The sequence below is a fragment of the Miniopterus natalensis genome, chromosome 8 (genome assembly GCF_054644295.1).
Source record: "Miniopterus natalensis isolate mMinNat1 chromosome 8, mMinNat1.hap1, whole genome shotgun sequence".
Classification (NCBI taxonomy): domain Eukaryota; kingdom Metazoa; phylum Chordata; class Mammalia; order Chiroptera; family Miniopteridae; genus Miniopterus; species Miniopterus natalensis.
The window spans coordinates 29,613,531-29,635,954 of NC_142088.1; the positions used below are offsets into that span (position 1 = coordinate 29,613,531).

The 22,424-nt window shown below is 40.7% G+C and overlaps 1 protein-coding gene across 4 annotated transcripts in view; it reads left to right on the top strand.

Annotated features, from left to right (window-relative positions):
• Nucleotides 1-16,227, top strand: part of LOC107540166 (anionic trypsin-2-like) — a 97,011-nt gene extending 80,784 nt beyond the window's left edge. For all 4 annotated transcript variants that reach the window (XM_016217039.2, XM_016216971.2, XM_087819698.1 and 1 more), the window contains 4 exons: nucleotides 12,977-13,055; nucleotides 14,179-14,435; nucleotides 15,099-15,247; nucleotides 15,639-16,227. In XM_016217039.2, the coding sequence (XP_016072525.2) occupies nucleotides 12,977-13,055; nucleotides 14,179-14,435; nucleotides 15,099-15,247; nucleotides 15,639-15,788 (635 nt within the window). In that variant the 3' untranslated portion in view covers nucleotides 15,789-16,227. The remainder of the gene's footprint in view (nucleotides 1-12,976; nucleotides 13,056-14,178; nucleotides 14,436-15,098; nucleotides 15,248-15,638) is intronic.
• The last annotated feature ends 6,197 nt before the right edge of the window (nucleotides 16,228-22,424 follow it).

Sequence of the window (22,424 nt, forward strand, 5' to 3'; positions counted from 1 at the left end):
TCTCAGCTCCTTTGAATTAGGAAGACCATATGGTTAGCTGTGGCCAATAAAATGTGAGCAGGAGCCACAGGTGCTCCTGTGGGCGAGGCAGGGAAAAGCCCACCTGAGATTCCCGTCTCCCCTTCGCTGCTGCAGTCACTAACCAGCTGTGCAGCCAGACGGCAGAGCCTCCATCGCCCTGGCCCTCGGATACAACTGCCCCCATCTGTAATGGGCACGGAGCACGGGCAAGAATGAAACCTTCCTTGTGTTAAGAAACTGGGATTTCAGATTAATTGGGTAACCGCAACGTAAGCCTGTCTTTCCCTCCCACATTTTCTGCATTTGGTTCATCCTTCACATCAGCAGCTCCAAACCTCATGAAGGCTCAGAGCCACCGTTAGTCAGCGGCGGACTGGTTATGCGGAATGAGTCCCCAGCTATGAAGGAAAGAGGTGAGGTAAGGAATCAGGGCGTTAGAGTAGAGAGAGGTCACAGCTCCCTTCTTGTGGATACAAGAGTGATCTTACTAATGCAAAAAAAAAAAAAAGGCAAATGTAGTTTCTAAAAATTTGTTCAGGCCCAAAGTAGCTTATGAAATAAATGTATATTATGCTTGCAATATGTGAGAGCCAATAATGGGTATAGATGTAAAAGATACTAACGACAAAGTGTGAGTTGAGTCTCTTGCCCGGCTAGGCCAGCACCTTGTATCACTCACTCCCACCAGTTAATAATGGAAGGTGAGGTATGGCAGAGTGGAAGTTAGTTTACAAAGGGGGGCTATGAAATGAAGCACGGATCCTTTGCTCCTTTAGTGTCTAATGGCTTTAGATGGATTCTCCTTAAATCAACGGATACGTTATTGTATCTGAATTTTTATTATATTAAGCATGTATACATTATTTTTATAATTTGGAAAGTTATTTCTCTTTTGGGGGAAAAAATCACTGTTGGTGAATAAAGAATTCATAACTGTTTCCTCCTTTGACGCATGTAATAGCACCTGGCACAAACAGTGCTTATCAACTTTGTAGACTGTTTAATTCTCAGGCTAAGTTCCTTGAGGGCAGATGCAGGGTGGTAATTCTAGAAGCAAGCACAGCAGGAAGGCACATCACAGAGGCTCAACTATGTGAGTTACATTTTGAATGACTATATACCCTGTGCACATTGGTCCATCATCTCTTTCATTCAGGGATTATTTGCTTTAATTTTAAGTGATAGTCCCAGCACCTTTGTGGGCTCTAGACTTGCCCATAAATGCATACTTGCCAGGGTCCAGGGATGCAATAATGGCATTGCCAAAAAGAGTAAGAATCTGTGAATTTTTTGTTAAATGGAGTTTCTATCCATAGATTCCATACCAGTATCATCATCACTCCCAGGTAAAACCAGACAAGCACTTATATCACCACCAGTTCCCTATCTTTTAACATATTTGTATTGTCCAATTACTGAATGTAGGTAAGTATACCAGAAATCACCCTGTTATGGCTTTAGATAAAATTATTCTTATCCTATTTACCCATTTTAGCTCCTTTTTCCTTGGCAAGTTATTTGCTGTTATTTCTTGATCTGCAAACAGCTGAAGGTCATTTTCCAGATTTAAAAATGCAGCCAATTTATCTCAATTTTCCCATTTTTAAAAACTTTTGACTACCAGGGATGTAGGATAGAGTTTCATTTGTGATAATTACCAAATTTCAAGTAAGTGGTAAATGGAAATTGCCTGGTATTGTGTAAGGAGGAGTAATTTAAACTCTGTGGGAAGCAATTGGTATTTAAAATAAGACTGTCTGTAGACATTGTTTGTTTAAAACTATTTTAAAGGGCTCCATGAAGCTCTAGGCCTTTAAATTTCTTTTACTATTATAGTCATTTTACTAGCTACAGAACTGCAGCCAGCCATCTCTGGCCTGACACCCACAGATGTATCCACCCACACACTCACCCACGCAAACCTACACTCTGACTCACATTCAGAACGACTGTCAAAAAAATCCCCACTGCCTATCTAACTAAAGTGTTCCTTTCAAACACATGCTACTTGTTTGATCTGTTTCCATGTATCTGTGAGTCAGCTGAGTCTTGTCTGATCTATCCAGTAGACTAGAACCTACATGTATGTTTTTTTAATATGGATTTGGCAACCTGATACATATTCAAGCATATTGCAATCTTAAAAGCCCGGTGAGCTGTTTTTCGCTCCCAACACTTCTGACACCCAAACTGTAGGTTTTTTCCTCACACCAATCAATTTTCCGACTCTCCAGACACCATTTGGGTGTCCTACAATTCAGTTCTGACACTAGGTGCCAGAGTTAGCGTAGGCCCCACGGGTTAAGGGTTCACTTCCACAGGACTGCCCCCTCCTGATGAGATAAAAATTGCAAGTCCCAGGCCACCTATACTTCTGACTGACAGGCTATAAATTAGGGGTTTCATGACCCCCTTCTGGGGTTGCATAATTTGTTAAACAGGCTCACAGAACTCAGAAACAGTTCACTTGCTATTACCAGTTTATTACGAAGAATACAACTCAGGAACAGCCAAATGGAGCAAATGCATTGGACAAGGCATATAGGTGGGTGGGGTGGCGAGCACAGAACTGTGCCCTCTTGAGGCATACAATTCCTATTTCTATGTGTTCGCCAATCAGGAAGCTCTCTGAATCTCATTGGGTAAGGGTTTTAAAGGAATTTTTATTACATAGGCATGATTGATTAAATCATTGGCCATGGGTAATTAACTCAGTCTTTAGCCCCTCTTCCCTCATAGGGGTAGGTCATAGGGGTAGGGTTGAAAGTTCTAATTTTCTAATCACAGGGTTGGTTCCTCTGGCAACCATCCCTCATCCTGAAGCTATCGAGGGGCTCAACAAGAGTCTCTAAGATGACATATACAACGAAGGTAGGGTTGAAAAACACTTGTTATGAATAACAAAAGATGGTACTATAACGCCTTTTAGGAAATTCGAAGGGTTTTAGAAGCTCTGTGCCAGGAACTAGGAACACACACCAAATATATGTTAATCACACTTGGGAACATTTACTGAAAATGAATTCTTTGTTATCCAAGTGCTGCCAATTATTTCTAATTTAAAATATTACTCTAAAACTGGCAAAATGTCGAGGGCTATCATTTGAATTAGCGTGAAGGCTGAGAATAATTCCAGTTCAGTCTCACATGCATCCACCTGCACTGACATTGAGCAATTTTACGAGGGAAGGAAGAAATGATGCAAGACCATCATTTCACTTATATATAATTCTTGTATCCAGTGACATCCACTATCTGAAACATAGCTGGGATCCAGATAGAATAGATAGGACTGAAACCTCCAAATAAATGCACTGAAGTTATTTATTTATTTATTTATTTATTTATTTATTTATTTATTTATGTATTTATTTATTTATTTATTTTTGTACATTGCTCATAAGAGTGACCCTTGGGCATTCACTCTATGCCCATTTAATTTTATTTTACATAGGCTATTAACAAGTTTGTTTATGTGACTTACCAGTCAGCTGATTAGGAGCATTGAGTTAAAACAAATTCAAAAGCAAGGCTGATAAAGATAGGTGGAATTCTGATGATTTCAAAGCAAATAGCAGAAAATTTGTCATAAGTAAATTAAAAGTATGAGGAAATTTAGTGTAGGAATAAATCATTCGGTACTCTAGGACTACTTGAAGGTATCATTGCTTTGTGGCACATAGAAGAATTGAGTTTTATAATGATGATAATGTACCATCAAAAGAAAGCTCAATTTGGCTCTGTTTGAGAGCTCAGAAGTATGTAACCCACTTATTTATGTAAAAATAGTTTCAAGTAAATTGTTAAAAATAATAAAATGGTACATATTATTTAAAAATTCATTCTTTATAGAAGGGCATAAAGGGAAAAGTAAAAACTTTTACTTACTTGCCCCTGCCCCTTCAATCATACTGCACGGAGGTTCTTCCACTGTCTTAGTATTTTGTTTTGTTTTTAACGTTTTGGCACTTAATAGGGGAAACCTAGAAATCTAGGAAATTCATTTATCTAGAGAACCCATTTTCTCAAGATCTTGGCTAAAGGAAACAAAGCTGTATCTATAAGTATAGTTCCCATACACTCATCTTGTCAAGATGTTTTTGCTACAGAAATAGATAACTCCAGCCTCAGATGTGGAGATTGAAGATTACATCATCTCTCCCTGATACTAGCTTTTTAAATTTGCATCTATTTATAGCACTGTCCTACGTACTTCCCAGTGGTGTTTTTGGATGCAAAGACAAGATTCTGAAAGAGTGCTGCTGCGTAGTTCAATACTGAGTTCAATCATCGATGCCTGAATGACTCGGAATAACCCAGGATACCGAAGAACCCTGCAGGGAGTCTCAGCAAAAGGGCAGGCAGCTTGGCTTAACAGGAGGGCTGGCCTCGTGGCCTGATCACCTCCTGGCCCCCTGGTTCCTTTTCAAATTGGGACCAGATGGAAAAATTCCTTTCAGACTTCTACCAGGAACTGATCAAATCAGTCTGAGTCATGGTGGGCTCCAGGTTCTCAAAATGAGGGCCTGATAAGTCTAAGCAGAAACTTATGTGTGCCAAAAATATCTGTCAGACTGAAAAAACTATTTTTATTTGCTTGAGGACTAAAGAAGGGTATTTAAAACAGTAGGTAGCATCAAGGTACAGAATTTAAATATGCACTTACGCCATTGGAGGTAAAAGTTTGCTCAGTAAGAAACAAATTTCAATTTTTAACCACTTTTTTCTTGTGACCTTATTTGTATAAATTGTAATTGAGACATACCTATAGAAAATTTAAGATTTTCACAAGCAGCACACACATTTTCTTTTTCTTTCTTTCTTTCTTTCTTTCTTTCTTTCTTTCTTTCTTTCTTTCTTTCTTTCTTTCTTTCTTTCTTTCTTTCTTTCTTTCTTTTTCTTTCTCTCTCTCTCTCTCTCTCTCTCTCTCTCTCTCTATCTCTCTCTCTCTTTTTCTTTCTTTCTTGTTTTTTTCACATAAATTTTCAGTGCATTCAAAATACAGATTGGGCTGCAGTTATCAAAATAGAGTTATATTTCAAAATCAGAAGTACCGTGAGTCAGGATAATTCTACCAGTTATAGCAACCCCATCTCTGAAGGCTTAGAGCCTGGGCCAGCCTCCATGGTAGTAAAGCAATGTTTTATCAAAGTGGTGTAATTAGGAATGGGTGGCAATATTTAACCCCTCTTCCCAAGAGTTCCAAAATGCTTGTTAAACATGTTTATAAATATTTGCTTTTGTTCCATTTTAGGGTGAGCTTTCATACAAATATTTGGCTTCCAATGGATCATCCTCAGTCTGGTTCATACCCAAAAGCTTCCTGCTTGGCTATCAGTGAATACTGGGCTCAATAACTACCTTACTTTTATAACTGGCTTGAATGAAGATGGAAAAAGGAGGTGGAGGGAGATAGACATATTCAGATAAATATAAGAACACCGTGTTTCCCTGAGAGACTTTGACAAATATGCGCCAGTACCCTGATTACCATTTAAGCTTAGCTTAATAAAAGATCATGATAGAAATTTGTTTGGCCTTTAAATTTTTTTTTTTTTAATATATCTTTATTGATTTCAGAGAGAGGAAAGGAGGGGGAGAGAGAGATAGAAACATCAATGATGAGAGAGTCATTGATCGAGCCCACAACCCGGGCATGTGCCCTGATTGGGAATCGAACCCCAATCGCCTGGATCCTAGGTCGACACAACTGCTGAGCCACACCTGGCCAGGCTGTTTGGCCTTTAAAAAAAATCTGGGTAATTTGACCTGATGATATTACATTTTTCTAGTCATCATGTGTATTTACTAGCTAAGGACATCCCAGAATTCAAATTACTGATATAAAATTTTACTATTACTGTTGTAATTATAGTTAATGGATATAAAAACATTAACTAAAAGCAACTGGGACAATAAATCACTCTTTTCCGATACCAAAATGGAAAAGAATAAGGGTCCTTAGCTAAGATTTTAATTAAGTCTTTCCTGAGCTAGAATTGTGAAACTTTTCTTTACACAAATAAAGAAGCAACCGTTATAAAGTATGTAAACTAACAATGAGTTCCTCTGTATTTCCATTCCCAAAGGCAAAATTTAGGAGTGGAAGTGAGATAGTATATATCTTGGGGGAAATGTGAGAAAAAAAAAACAAAAACCTAAATTGCTGTACATAATACTGCAAATTAGAGATTTTTTAAAAGAAAAATAAGTACCATGCAAATTATATAGTAGGTTGAATATACTATTTATTCCTTTATTGAATTAGAGGAAAGATTGCAAACTCAGAGCCCTTCTATCTTGAGTTGCACTCTATGTCCTCAGTCATACTCTGTTTGCATATTACATATTAAATGCTCAGGGATAATCTTTGTTCTTTCTTGCTTCCCCCAAAACACTCTTTTTATTTCTATTGAAATGTATACTTCTCTCTGTCTACATTTCCTTCTTCCCAGTTTTTATGTAGATTCGGATATAAAAGTTGTATCACTATCATCTTAACTTTAACAACAATGGTCCTGTTTATACATTGATAAATGGCAACTGTCTCTTAGCCTTAGTGTGAAAGAGATAATTAGGAGTGGTAAGAACTGTAATAAAATAAAAAAGCACATACCCCATCTAAACTGATGACAATAGCCAGATCTTTCCATTTTTAAAGAGAAAACCTGTAAGTATTTAAATATTTCATGACTAATTTAATGCTTTAAAAAACAAACAGTGCCATTATAGTATGCCAAATCACTGGAAAATGTTGAAGATTAAATATGTGTATTCAACCCACACTGGGGGCGAAGAAAGATATAGAAAGTGCTAAAAAGGTTGGAGTGGTGTTTCTCATGATCTGCCTTCCACCTCTCAGCTGACCACCAACACATATGCTATTCTATGGAGCACTTGAAGTGCCAACGGTCATTTCTGGTTTCTTGTAGAAACCTATCCCTAATTTGCTCCAGAGTTACTGTTTCATACTTGAATTCATACTTGCTATGAGAGATGGAAAAATCTTAGGGGAAATTCTAACAAAACTTATATCGAATGTCTGGCATTATTTATTCTTTCACTCTACAAATATTTACTGAATACCTTTTATATGAAAGAACTATAAATCTTCCGTGATGTGTTAGGCACTCTATAGGCATTAGAAATAAATCAGTTTTTGAAAAAAGACAAAAATGCCTGTCCTTGTAGAAACTATATTCATTTGGGAAACAGATAATAGATGAAATGAATAAGCTTAATATATGTTAAGTTAGATGGTGATAAATGCTATGGAGAAAACTAAAGTAGAAAAGGGTTATATTTCTGGTTTTCCAATGTATAATTGGAATGGATATACTTGGTAACTGTGTGATAAAAGCTATATTAGTGGGGAAGACTAAGTGGAATTTTTGGAACTAATTTTGTACCTCTCTAAGATAATAAATAAAAAACAACATTATGCCCTGACCGGCATGCTCAGTGGTTAGAGTGTTGGCCTGCACACCAGGGGTTCGTGGGTTTGATTCCCTGTCAAGGGCACATATGTGGGTTGCACATTTGGTCTCTGCCCCTGGTTGGTGGTGTGTGGGAGGCAACCAATCAATGTGTCCGATGTGTCTCTCTCCCATTGATGTTTCTCTCTCTCTCCCCTGCCCTCCCTTCCACTCTCTCTAAAAATCAGTGGGAAAAAATATCCTCACTTTTTGGGTAAAGATTAAAAACAAACAAAAACGGTATATCCTGGGGGGAAATGACAGAGATTAGGGCTACCTTAAGAATGCAAGATGATGGCCCTCTTTTACCCTCATTTAATTCACTGGTCTGGCCCTTATAAAAATGTCTCATCCTGGGGAATAATAAGCTCAACCAGATAGCTGCCCTAATTGCATTTCCTATGCCAAATGTAAGATCTCTGCTGGAACAGATCAATATGACCTTGGGTACCTGGCACTGATTAGCAAATGCATTCATTTTCATTCCTATCAAGGAAAGGGAACAGATGCATGTGAATGACATAGGCATTTACAGTCTTGCCTGGGGTTAATTCTTTCGCCCTCTATTATAATATAACCCAAAGGAACCTGGACTGCTTGGACATTCTGCATATCATCACAGTGACCCAATAATTGATGATATCATGTGTTTTGGTTTTCAAGTATGCCCACAAATTCTTTGACATTTCTTCCTTCAGGAAGTGGAGCTTAATTCCTCTACCCTTGAGCTTGGGCCAGACTTAGTGACTTTCTTCTAACAAATAAAATTTTGCAGAAGTGATGATGTATGACTTCCAAGATATTATAGCTTCATTCCTTGCTCTCTCTTGGATCACTAGCTGTGAGGGGCAGTCAGGTACCATGTGATAAGGACACAGAAGCAGTCCTGCAGGAAAATTCATGTGAACAGGAACTGAGAGGCCTCCTACCAAAATCCATTGAAATGAATCATCTTGGAAGCAGATCCTCTAGCCCCAGTCAAGCCTTCAAATGACTGTAGCCCTCGACAACATCTTGCCTGTAACCTCACTCGAAACCTTAAACCAGAATCATCCAGCTGAGCCACTCCCAAATTCCTGACCTACAGAAACTGTGAGGTAATGAACATTGACTGTTTCAATATGCTACATTTTGGGATAATTTGTAACAGAGCAACAGATAACTGCTATATCGGATTAATCAGAATAGATGATTAAGGAGCGGGGAGAATGTTGGAGGCCTTGGTAAGATACATGTGCTCTAAAGGGTAAAAGATACATTCTAAGAAGATCCAGAGATTCTCCACATAAGTCTAATAGTCTGGGACATGCCAGGCATCCCACCACTAAGAAGAAGATGCATAATGCCTACTGGGCCTTTTGGGTTCTGGAGTGAGCATATTCAATCCTTGGAAATATACTGCACCAAACCATTTGCTGAGTAACATGGAAGGCTGCGAGCTATGAGTGGGATCCAGAGTAGGCAAAAGCTCTGAAGAAGTCTCAGACTATAACACAAGTAACCTTGCGACTTGGCTATCTATGCTGTTAGAGATATCTGTGTGGCTGGAAAAGACATTTTGTGGCGTTTACAGCAAGTCGTAGTAAGAGCACGACTATGTCGACTGTACAGTTCTGGAGCAATGTTATGCCATCTGCAGCAGAAACTATTCAAAACGTAGTTTTCAGCGTACTACTGGGCCCTGGTAGAGACAGAGCACCTGATCTTGGGACATCCTGTGACTGTACCATTAGAGCTATTCATCACCGAATGCATTCTGTTAGATTCATTAAGAGCGTTTTCAAACTCTGTACCACAAGAATTTTTAAAACATGCAATACCTGACCATTTAGTCAGGGGGCGCTGATCTCTTTTCCCTTAGATTGTTAAATTAAAAAAAAGAAAAGAAACAGCCAACACAACAATAGTCGTCCACTGTGAATGAATCAAAATTCTACCTTTTTGGGGGTCAGATTGGCAAAAAATATATTTTTTGGTGTGCCGCAGAATTTTAGTCATTAGTTTACGTGTGCCATGAGATGAAAAAGGTTGAAAATCGCTGCACTTGGTCATACGGTCATGTGAACCCAGCAGAAATTTGTAGAAAGACGGAAGTGATACATCAAGGACTGGTCTTGAGCAGTGCCAGAAGACAAGTAAGCTGCATGAGGAGACGGTTCAGATTCCTGTGTCATCCACCACTATGGCACTGTTCCCTCTCCCTTAGCTTACACTTACGATTGTTTGGGAGGAGGGGAAAGGGGAGAGGGGACAGGGAGATGTAACTATGATAAAATTATGGAAAAGAAAAAACCTGTGCATGGTGTACAGATGGGTCAGCTTGGTATATGGTAAAGCCAGTAATGGACCAATTCGCTATAGCCCATTCGAGGATGACCCTAGAAGGCAGCAGCAAAGGGAAACTCTCCCAGTGGGAAGAGCTTTGGTAGCACACCTGGTCATCTACACTGTGTAGAAAGAAAGTAACCTGAAATTAATATATAAAGGACTCATGTCAGTGATGAATAGTATGGCTGCTTGATCAGGGAGTTGGAAGGGGAAAGAATGGAAAATTGGGAACAAGGGGGCCTAGGGAAGATGTAAGTGAATGGACCTATGGCATTCCATTCCTCTAGCTGCTGGGAGCATTGCAAAGACTCCTATCCAGTATATAAAAACCCCCACAAACGATCACGTCTCAAATTGTAAGGAACAACCCAATTTTAAAATGGGCAAAAGATGTGAAGGCACTTTATCAAAGGAGATACATGGAGGGCAAACAATCACATGAAAAGATGTTTAACATTATTAGTCATTAGGAAAATGCAAATTAATACCAAAATGAAACACTACTCCACAGTTATGAGAATAGTTAAAATTAAGAGATTGAGCACACTCTACACCTAAAAGTAGTACAATGTTATATGTCAATTATATCTCAGTTTTTAAAAAAGGAGTGAGTATATGAAGTGTTGGTGAAGATACAGAGGAACTGAAACTCTCACATACTTCTGGTGAGAATGTAAAGTACTTTGGAAACCAATATGGCAGTTTCTTTAAAAGTTAAACATACGCCTACCATATATGATCCATCCATTTCGCATCTAGTTATTTACCCAAGAGAAAAGGAAACATATGCCTACATAAAGACATATATGTACTTACATGTCTACATAAAGACCCACACATATAGTGTTCATAGAAGCTTTATTTGTAACAACGTGAAACTAGAAGCAACTCAAATGTCCATCAACAGGTGAATAAATAAATTTTGTATATCAATGCAGTGAAATACTAGTCAGCAGTGAAAACAAAATGAACTCAAAAGTCATTCAACAACGTGTGAATCTCAAATTATGCTCAGCAAAAGTAGCCAGACCAAAAAAGAGAACATACTGTATGATTCTATTTATCTAAAATTCTACAATATGTAAGTTAACTTATAGTGACAGAAAGCAGATTAGGGGTTGTCTGGTGACATGGTGGTGGGTGGGAGAGAAAGAAGGAGGAATTACAAAGGGGCATAAGGAATCTTTCGGGAATGTGCTCATTAATTTACCAAACTGTACACTTTAAATATGTGCAGCTTATTGTATGTAATATTTCAATTAAGCTGTTAAAAGAAGAAAGATTAAATCTCATGCCAATAATGTCCAATACCTGCCCCCTTGGGATCAAAGACCACATAACTCACAAGAAAGTGACCTGAGTTAAGCCAGTAAGGTTAGATTACATGGAGGTCAGGTCAGTGTGGCAGGTTGTTGAGAGTTTTAAGCTAGGAGATACATGGACGGTATTCACTTGTTCATCTAAAAAACTCTGTGTGTGTGTGTGTGTGCCTTATGCATCACACAGTAGATTACACACACACACACACACACACACACACACACACACACACAGAGTTGAATCAGATATGAATCCTTCCACTAGGGAAGTCAAGGTAATAAGCCAGGTAAATGGAGCTTCTTAAGTCTGAGACCATCCAGAAGCATGTGCAGGTCTGATAGGATGAGCTATGAGTCTGGAAGGGTCAGACCCAGATCACGCAGAATAAGGGTCAGGCACTGAGCTGCATTGATCTCGGAGGTATCTCTGAGGATCCAGGTTCTAGCCCTTTGACATCCAAACTTGAGCCATTCAGCAAGGGTTGTGGGCAGGGGCAGACTCCCTGACAAAGAATGGGTAGGGTAGGTGCTTCCAAATATGTCTGTACAGTAAGCCAAAGAATGAAAGAAAGCATGTATGGAAATGGTCAACTTGAAGAATACTGAAGAAACTGGCTGGCTTACAGTGGAAATTCCATAGCAGAGAAGAGGGAAACAAAACGTTCTAGGGAACAGTTTTCAAGGGAGTGGACTCAAATTGGAATTTGAGGGGCTCTTAAAACCCAGTCTGAACAGGCGGAGCTCAGGGGGTGCCTGACAGGGATTGGCACAGATGGGGAGAGGGGAAGGGTCTTCCTTAGTGTAGTGAATGGTGGAGCTAGGACAGCAGATGGATGGGAATCTTTTCTTGTGGCTATGAGCCCAGTAAGTGGATTCACAGCCACTCAGAGGAATATATTTAAAACAGTCAGGGCCACTGTTTGACCAGGGCAGGGGGAGGAGCCAGTCCTTGCTCACCAGCAGGAACACCGATGACCTTAGAGAAATGAAGATCAAGGGGCTTTTGACAAGAAGCCCAGGGAAAGGATGCAGGTCAGGGTAGAAACTGGTGCCTATAGGCTGCTGATAGGAAATGTTCACGGAATTGTGAGCCACTAACTTTTGAGGAAAACTGCTATGTGGCAAAAGCCAACTGATACATTCTACTCAGTGTCCCTTTGACTCCACTCCAAGGGGGCTCTGTGCTGAACATACCCTGTTTGTCACTGACTAGCTCTGCAAATTTCAGGGGGAGGCTGGTGGTATCTAAGGGGTAGGGGTAGGGATGACATGTGATACAGTGTGACATGAGGAGAGGATGACATGGGGGTAGAGCCAGTGTGACATGAGGGCAACGGTCAATGTGACACGGGGGAGGGCTCAGTGTGTTAGGTGGGGGGGTCTGTAGTTCATAGAAGAGGGAATTTATTTTTAAGTTGAGGTTGGTAAATGTCAGCAGAGAGGTGGAGATCAGCCACACTAAGTGAGGACAGGTGAGTGAATCTAAGGGCACCAAGGGACTGATTTATTACTAGAGGCAATGGATTTAGGCAGACAGGATTGGCCAGTGGAGATTTCTCTTTGCTAATAAAGGAGAGCAAAGCTCTTGGCTTGTAATATATCCTTCTGGGGGGAAGGGTCAGGACTCTCACCTTGGAGAAATTTCCCAGACAACAGCAGGAGGGCAGACTCTCTAGAGAGATATGGCCTGGCTGTCTTTCCTCCCTGCGGTGCATTTCCTCACTTAGTGAAACGCAGCCTTGCTCCCTTGAACCTCTCCTTCCTCATTGTAATTTTTCCCTTTGCAAAGCTTCCAGTTGATCAAGCTGGTTAATCAGTTCACTCCCTTCCCAGGCCTTCTCCCTGGAAGAGCTTATGGAGACAGCAGATATGAACTACCTCTTTCTAGTCTTCACCTTTCTGACAGTGACCGGTGAGTGCGGGTTCTTATTTTGGCTTATCATTCTGAAAAGGTCACATAGGAGGAAACTGGAGGAAATGGGTCAAGATAAGAGGGGTGGAAGAAGAAGAACTCAGGACCCCAGTGATGGGTAGTTCCCTAGAACACTCAGAGATACCAAGAGCCCACTGATTTTCCTCTGGCTCCTTGGGCGCAAGACAATAGTTGAACTGAGATCATGAGATTCAGTACAATGGATAGTAGGTGTTGGTAAGATAGTGTGATTTTGCTGTATAGCTAAGAAGGAAGCTTGAGGAAAAGACAAGAATCAAGAGGAGGAAAAGAGGAGGAGGAAGGACACAAGTACAAGGGGAACTCAAAGAGAAAATTAACAGAAGGGTCCTGAGGTGGTTCAATAATATCTTAAGTATCAATAACACTTTGACAATTTCAAAGCACTTCCACCTAAAACATCTGAGATCTGTTCTCTGGAATGCCTGCCCCTGTCTCTAATAGCCTCCCCTCCTTTCCCCTATCTGGCAGCAGTAACAACAACAACGATGGTAACACCAATGCCAGCACAAAAAAAATTAGCTCAGCAATTCATTCAGATGAGCAGCAGAATGTCACCACCCTTCTTGATTTTCCTGAATTCAGAATATGAGCTTTGTTTGGGGACCCTGATCCACAAACAATGGGCTCTCACTGCAGCCCACTGCTTCTTACCGTGAGTGACGAGGGTCCTGGAGGGAGAGGTTTTCCCCCTCAGTCACTGGGATTGCTCAGGGGGGACTGAACCATTGAGAGATGTGCGCAGGGGGCTCTCAAACCTGAGAAGTGGTTGGAAGGAGGCAGGAAGTAGATCAATGTGGTTATGAGTTAGATTCTTGAATGGGGTGATGTAGAGAGGGAATTGGGGAAGCCAAGAACCAAGGGATGTACCAATAGGGAATAAAAGCCCACGTATAGTGTGGTGCAAATCAAAGAATCATGGAACTGCAATGAAAATTGCTCATTTTTCGGACAAGGAGACAGGGGTCTTGGCAAGTTATGGAACTCATGCCAAGTCACAAAGCAAGCTAGAGGGATGTAGGATGCAAGATGAACAATAGAATAATGTCTCCTTTCTCTACTAATCCTTCATGGCCTGTTCCAGATTTCTTGAGATAGACATTGCTTCGTCAAACGATGAGGGTTTCACAAGCAAGACGGGGGACTTAAAAGCGTTGCTTACTGTCCAACACCCAAATTTTTCCCGGGACTCTTCTGAGCATGACCTCATGCTCATCAAGCTGACACATCCCCTAAAGCTCAATAATGAGGTGAGGCTGGTCGTTCTGCCCAATACTACAGATGACAGAAGAGAGGACCAGTGCACTGTTTCTGGCTGGGGCTGGACATGGCAGAATTACAGTGAGTGACCCTCAAGACAGAACCTTAGTGTTCCTTGAGTAACCAGTTAATGAGGATTATCATATAACTCTTATTATAGATCATGAGAGCTGGGTGGGGTGTGAGAACTTACATATCTTACTTAACTTCTAACTTTATTAATGTGGGAATTGAGGCCCAAATTGCTGACATGATATACCCAGGGTTAACATGGCTATTTTATAGCTGGAAATCTCTGAAATCCAGTGTTCTTGCCTAATTCATCACCTAGGTGAAGGTGAAAGGGTATCTGGGTGAGGAAGGGGCTGGAGGGCAAACTCGCTGGTAAATGCTGAGTGTGGCTCATTCATTAGAAACTTACAAACATTCACAAATTTTTTTAAAGTTTTTTGTTTTTTAAAAAGCATGCATGAGCAAGCCCAAGGCATGCAGTTTACAATACTGGAATCAGACCTTCATTTTCTCATCTCATTATCTGTTTTCTTCTCCAGTTCCTTTTTGTTTTGGCTTTTTCTTTCATTGAATAATGGAGAGGTTAATAGCAGAAAAGAGGGAAGGAAGGAGAGAAGAAAAGGCAATGAATATGTGAAGGATTGAAGAGAAACAAACTCACTCTCTCTCTCTCTCTCCCCCTCCCTGTGTGTGTGTGTGTGTGTGTGTGTGTGTGCGCGCACATGTGCTCAGACACAGAACCTGATGTCCAGGTAAACCAGACTGTCTTTTGGTTCTCTAACAAAAACTGCCAAGAGTCTCCTATAAGGAAAACTCCTGTTAAAATCACAGAGAACATGTTCTGTGCAGGATCATCTCTGGAGAGCACACACTCATGTAAGGTAACTCTTTTCCCTCTGTTCCTCCTAAGTTTTGTCTGAGACACTGTTTTGGGGTCCACATATTTTTCCATAATCCAACCCAGTTTCTTGCCTCTACATCCAAGAAGAGATCAAGGTAAGTGGGGACCAAGAAGGAATAAGTGTCCTCCTTATAATCACATATGAATTTAGATGTCAGGGTGGACACATCTCAGAGTGTTCTCATTTCTTTAGGGCTTCCTCTGATGTGGCCTTGGGAGAGGGGTGGGATGGGCCCAAGATGGCCATCACACATTTCTCCCAGTCCTTATTACCTAAACCTTTCTGTTCTGGGCCCCTCAGATAGGGACTTGGTACTAGATTATCTTTGTTTTAGCAACAATGCCTGACCCATCTCTCCTTTTTATAATAGGAAATGGATGCTGCCCCAATCCTGTGCGACAATCAGCTCCAAGGGATTCACTCCTGGTCAAATGGGTGTATTCTGAGAGGTGACATTGGCTACTACACCAAGGTTTCCCGCTATACAGACTGGATTCTCAGAGTCATCCATTCCAACTGAGCTCTCATCCCTCTCCCAGCAGCCTCAGAACTGGTCTACCATCTCTGACCTTTCCTTTCCCTCTAGTCTCAGAACAAGATGGGCATGAGTCTTTGGCTGTAAGAAGTTTTCTGTTCCTTCTGTTCTCTTGACTTCTCTTATCCTTTCTCAGCCCCAGCTGGAATGATTATCAAAGGAGTTGAGCTGGATAGTATTCTCCTAAATGGGATAACTTCTCACCACTCCCTTCCTCTCCTCCAGTTTCCTACTTACCTACCATAGTTTCCTCAGACTTTTCTGGAGCTGTTCTCCCCCCACTCCCACCCTCCAGAGTAAATATGGGCCCCAGGAACATGACAGTGAGATTGTGGGCACCTCTATGGTGAGTCCTTTTTTTTTTTAAATGTCTTTACTGATTTCAGAAAGAGGAGGGGAGGAATGGAGAGAGAGAGATAGAAACGTCAATGATTGGGAGAGTCATTAATCACCCTCCACTGGGGACCGAGCCCGCAACCTGGGCATGTGCCCTGACCCGGAATTGAACTGCGATCTCCTGGATCATAGGTCGATGCTCAACCGCTGAGCCACACCGGCCGGGCTATGGTGACTCCTTCCGTCTGACATCTCTTAGTGTTAGTCAGCCTTCAGCCTGTGCCCTCTCACCCCATCATGTCTAATAAGGCTGCAGTAAATGCTGGGATGTTAAATAGGCCGCTGGCAATATAATTATTAAAAATAGAGGGTATAATTTTATGAAAGCAACAAGTATAAGGGTTTCAAAAGGGTTTCCTGAAGGATGTTTTTTACTAGATAAAGAATTCTGGGTTGACAATGCTTTTCTTTCCGGATTTGGAAAATATTTGCCTCTTCCTTCTGCCCCTCAAGTTTCTGAGAAGAAATTTGCTTCTGTTTGAATCATAGTTTCCCAATTAGTAGATAATTGCTTCTCTCTGTTTTCAAAGTTTTTCTCTGCCTTTGATTTTTAGAAGTTTGGTTATGTGTCTGGGTGTAAATTCTGTAAGGTTTATTTTGTTTGGGGTATACTTGGTTTCTTAAATCTATAGCTTTATATCTTTCACCAAATTTGAGGAGTTTGAGCCATTATTTCTTCAAGCATTTTTCAGCTCAGGGTTCTTTTTCTTCTTCTGAAACTCAAGAACATGAATGGTAGGTCTTTTAAAAAAAAATTATTTTCTCTTGTTTATATTGATCATTTCTGCTGCTCTGTCTTCAGGTTCACTGACTCTTATGTTATCCCCATTTTGCTATTGTTCCATTGTTTTAAGTACATTTTTTATCGCCTATATTTCTTTCATATTTGGGGGGACCCTGCTGCCCAGGGAGATACTTTTTCTTCTCAGAGCTAACAAATTCCTAGAGATAGCAAATGACTCCCAGGACCACCATGTGCTTTTCATAGGCAAACAAACCAGCCCAGAGCCCATACTCCCAGCCACCTCTTTTATCCATCTTTCACATACCAAGTCAATATTTCCCCTACCCTAAATGACCCCAGGGCCAGGTATTGGACAACTAGAGACCACCACAATAGCCCAGAGCCCACTGAAATTATTCAAATTATGCAATCCTAAACTTGTTCAAACTTGCCTACCCTGCCTCACCCATTTCTTCTTTCAGAAGCTACCATAAAGCCTTGTGCCTGTGCTTTCCCTTCACTCCTCCTGCCTCCTGGTACGTCCTCATGGAGCCCTGCACGGCATGGTACACCCCTTAGTGAGCTGTTTTCAATGGCGTTGACCTCTCAGTGTCCCCAGTCATCTCTATAATTTAAATCCTAGGTACAATCAAAACACCCATCTAATGAGTTTTTTTAATCTCAGTTCTTACATTTTTTTAATTCTAAAATTTCCGTTTGGCTCTTCTTTGTGACTTCTATAAATCTTTGCTAAGATTTTCCATTTTTTCATTTGATTTAAGAGTATTTGTAATACCTACTTTAAAATCCCTATCTCATAATTTCAACATCTGCATCATCTTGGTGTTGGCATCTGTCGATTGTTTTCTCTTGAGTTGAAATTTTCATGATATGGTAATTTTGGACTACTTCCTAGACATTTGGATATCATGTTCTAAGACTCTGGTTCCTTAGTTAGATCTCCTAATTTAGCATGTAGATAATCTATTTATGCTCGGAATGTATGTCCTGGCCCACTTTTGTGGGCTGTGATTCAAATGTCAGTCTGGTTTACAAAGCCCCTCTATGGTGCTATCCTGCAGGGGGTGTGGCAGACAGAATAATGCCCCTTGTCCCCGGTGTCTACAGCCTAATCCTTAGAACCTATGAATATGTTCCCTTACATGGTAAAATAAACTTTGTTAATGTGATTAAGTTCAGGATCTTGGTATGGGAAGAGTACCCTGAATCACCCAGGTGGGCCCAATGTAATCACGAGTGTCTTTAGAGCAGAAGGCGAAAGCGTCAAAAAAAGAAGGAGGTGTGATCACAGAAGTAGAGGTTGGAATGATGTGCGTAAAGATGAAGGGAGGAGGGGGAGAGGCATGAGCCAAGGCATGCAGGTAGCCTTCAGAAACCAGAAAAGTTAAGAAAATGAATTCTCCCCAGAACCTCCAGAAAGAATTCAGCTTTATGGACCCCTTGATTTTAGTCCCACAAGGCCCATTTTGGCATTCTGATTTCCAGAACTATAAGGTAATAAGTCTGCGTTATTTTAAGCCACGAAGTTTGTGACAATTTGTTACAGCAGCAACAGGCAACTAATATAGAGCTGGAAGTCAGAGTTGCACCAAGCAACCCCACTGCTGCAGTACCACTGGAATGAGAAAGGGCATGCCCTTTTCATAGTGTTTGTCTCAAGAGCAAGCAAATGACCAATAATTTAGTGGCTTAAGCAATACAGATTTGTATCTCTAGTCTCCCTGAATCAAGAGTCTCAGAGCTCAGGGTGTGATAAAGCTAAAATCAAGATATGGGCCAGCTACTTCCTTTCCCACCTGGAGGTTCAACTAGGGAAAGACCCACTTCCAACTCCACATTGTTGGCAGAATTCATTCCCTTGAAGTTGTAAGACTGAGATTCCTGTGCCTTGTTAGCTGTCAGCTGGCAACTATGCTTAGTTCCTAGAGGTCATTCTCAGGTCCTTGCCATGTGGATCCTTCATCTTAGCATCAGAAAACCCCCTTCATGTCAAATTCTTCTTATGCTTTGAGTCTCTCTGACTTCCCCTTCTACTACCAGCCAGAGAAAAGTTTTCACTTTTAAAGGGCTCGTATGATTAGGTCAGGACCACCTGGATAATCTCCTTACCTTAAGGTCAACCACGACACATGACATAGCCTGATCACAGAGGTAATATCCATCAAATGCACTGATCCAGGTCAGGGCATATACATTGAGTGGCAGTAAATTTGAGGGGACACCTTAGAATTCTCCCTACTTCATACAGCTGAAAGGTTTCTGTTCTATTGGGCTGCCCCTTTGCAGGTCTTTTGGCTAGAGAGAGCAGGATTTTCTTGGGGCTTTTTTTGTCTCTGCCCACTGGTATTCCCAGGTTGCAATCTTTTCTCAGTCCTGGATATACAGTAGCTTCCCCCAATCCATAGTTTTGCTTTCCACAATTTCAATTACCTGTAGTCAACCATGGTCCTAAAATATTAAATGGAAAATTCCAGAAATAAACAATTCATAAATTTTAAGTTGCATATTATTCTGAGTATTTTAATGAAATCTTATGTCATCATACACCATCCCATCTGGAACACAAATCATCCCTTTGTCCAGTGTATCCACGCTGTCTACGCCATCTGCCCATGTAGTTATTTAGTAGCTGACTAGGTTATCAGGTTGACTGTGATGGTGTCATAGAGTTTGTTTTCAAGTAACCCTTATTTTATTGTTATAATTCTATTATGTTATTAGTGTTATTAATCTCTTACTGTGCTTAATATATAAATTAAACTTTATCATAGGTATGTATTATAGAAAAGAACATGGTATATATAGGGGTTGATACTATCTCTGATTTCAGGCATCCACTGGGGGTCTTCAAACTTATCTCCCATGGATAAAGGGAAACTACAGTATAGTGGTCAAGAAAAATACCTGGGACCCAGCCAGCATGGCTCAGTGGTTGAGCATCAACCTATGATCCATGAGATAGCAATTCGATTCCCAGACAGGGCACATGCCTGGGTTTCAGGCTCGGTCCCCAGCAGGGGGTGTGCAGGAGGCAGCCGATCAATGACTCTTTCTCATTGGTGTTTCTCTCTCTCTGTCCTTCTCCCTTCCTCTCCCTGAAATCAATAAAAGTATATTTAAAAGGGAAGGGAAGGGAAGGGAAGGGAAGGGAAGGGAAGGGAAGGGAAGGGAAGGGAAGGGAAGGGAAGGGAAGGGAAGGGAAGGGAAGGGAAGGGAAGGGAAGGGAAGGGAAGGGAAGGGAAGGGAAGGGAAGGGAAGGGAAGGGAAGGGAAGAAAAGAAAAATATCTGGGAAACTCACTGTCAGGTCATTCCTCAAGTCTCAAGTTTTCTAGCTACTTCACCTTTCTTTTTGCCACTTTTCAGGTCTTCTGGTAAGTGACTTGTGTACTTTGTTATTATTGGTTTTTGTTATTGATTGTTAGCAAGAGGTGTAAAATGGTATGTACTTACTCCATCTTATCTGGAACAAAGCCTGTCATACTGTAGTTCCATTGGATACTAGAAAGATGAAAGGTAGTGAGGTTAATAGGAAGAACCACTGAGCTAGAAATCAGGAGACCTGGGTTCCAGTCCAGATTCTATTACTGACTAGTGCAGTGATTTTCATGTTGGTATGCTTGAGCCCCAGGAGAATGTGAGAAGTTAGCTCATCCTTTAAAAATTTCTATTTTGGTACGTTTTATAGTGTACATAGCATTTCTGTTCATATATATGTTAATACATATATGTATAAATAAATAAGTATACCTATATTGGCGGTGCATGCTCAAAAAAGTTTTATAGCATTGGAAACGACACCACCTATCTAAAATTACCCAGATTTTCTGAGACATCTAATTGCCTTAAATATATCCTATTTTATTTAGGACAACTCCCTTCAACATGGAACAGACTGTAAGTATGTTCATCAGTTAAGATTCTTTTATATATCTTTAGTCCAAAATATAATTCTTAGTTCAAATAATGCTTCCTACATTCCTTAGAACTTTCATGTGGAAAAGTGATCAAATGAGGGTGAATCATCCCTAGAAAAGCAACTCTTTAAGAATAAAATTCCATAAATAAAATCCAAGTTCATGGTTCTGACATAATGAAATCAGGTGAGCTGAGTTAAAAGAAATAGGTGCAAATGGTGCTGCTGTTTGACCCAGTGATTCCACTCCTAGGAATGTATCCTAAGAATACTGAAACATTCATCAGAAAGGATATATGTACCCCGATGTTCATAGCAGCACAGTTTACAATAGCTAAGATCTGGAAACAGCCCAAGTGCCCATCAGTAGATGAGTGGATAAAAAAGCTGTGGGACATTTACACCATGGAATACTACGCGGCTGTAAGGAAGAAGGATCTCGTACCCTTTGGGACAGTATGGATGGACCTGGAGAATATTATGCTAAGGGAAATAAGCCAGGCAGCGAAAGACAAATATCACATGATCTCGCTTATACATGGAATCTAAAGAACTTAATAAACTGATGAACAGAATAGATTCAATGACATGGAAGCATAGATGAGACTGATGAATGTCAGAGGGATGGAGGAGGGCGGGTGGGTGGAGGGGGAGAGAGTAACCAAAGAATTTATATGCAAATATGCACAACCCAAGGACACGGACAATGGTGGGGAGAGGGACTAAGGAGGGGAAAGGAATGGGGTGGAATGGGTCATTGGGGAGAAAAAGGGACATCTGTAATATTTTAAACAATAATAAAATTTTAAAAAAAAGAAAAAAATAAAAGAAATAGGTGGTTTCTAGAGTGCATTATATTTAGTTAATCTGCTAAACATCAAGTCCCATTAGCCTAACTTCCATCTTTATCTTTAACATAGAGAGGCGCATTTACATACAACATCCTGAAACTGTGCTCTATAGTCCCTTCCATGTAATCTTTCCTTCGCTTTTTCACTGGCAGTGACTCTGTGAGAAAACTGGTACCCACTACTCTAGTTTCCCTGACCTTCACATGGCTGCGTGTAACAGAGACCATTAAATTGATCTCCCATCTCCATTCTCCTCATCTTGTTGTTTTGGTTTGTTTTTGTAATGGACACGCCTGAGTTTTAGCCAACAGATGACTGCCTTGCTAGCTCATTGTAGACACGTGACTAAGTTTTGCCTGAGGGAATGTGAGTAGAAAAACCATGCACGGCATCTGTATCACATTCTTAAAAGAAAGCTTTTTTCCCTTCATGTCTTTTTCCCACTTCGCATGAGCTGGAACACAGTTGTAATGGTGGTCAGCCAGCCTCAACCATGCCCACGAGGAAAACAAGGGAAATGTAGAAAAATAAGACAGAAGGAAAGATGCATGATCTACTAGAGCAGAGCTGCCTTCCTCCGAAAACTGCTCCAAGCTCCAGACTGCTTTGTGAGAGAGAAATGAACATGAATCTTCTGTGAGTCATTATATATTAGGGTGTCTTTGTTACAGCAGCTTATCCGATAACATAACTAATATACTCAACATCTGTTTGC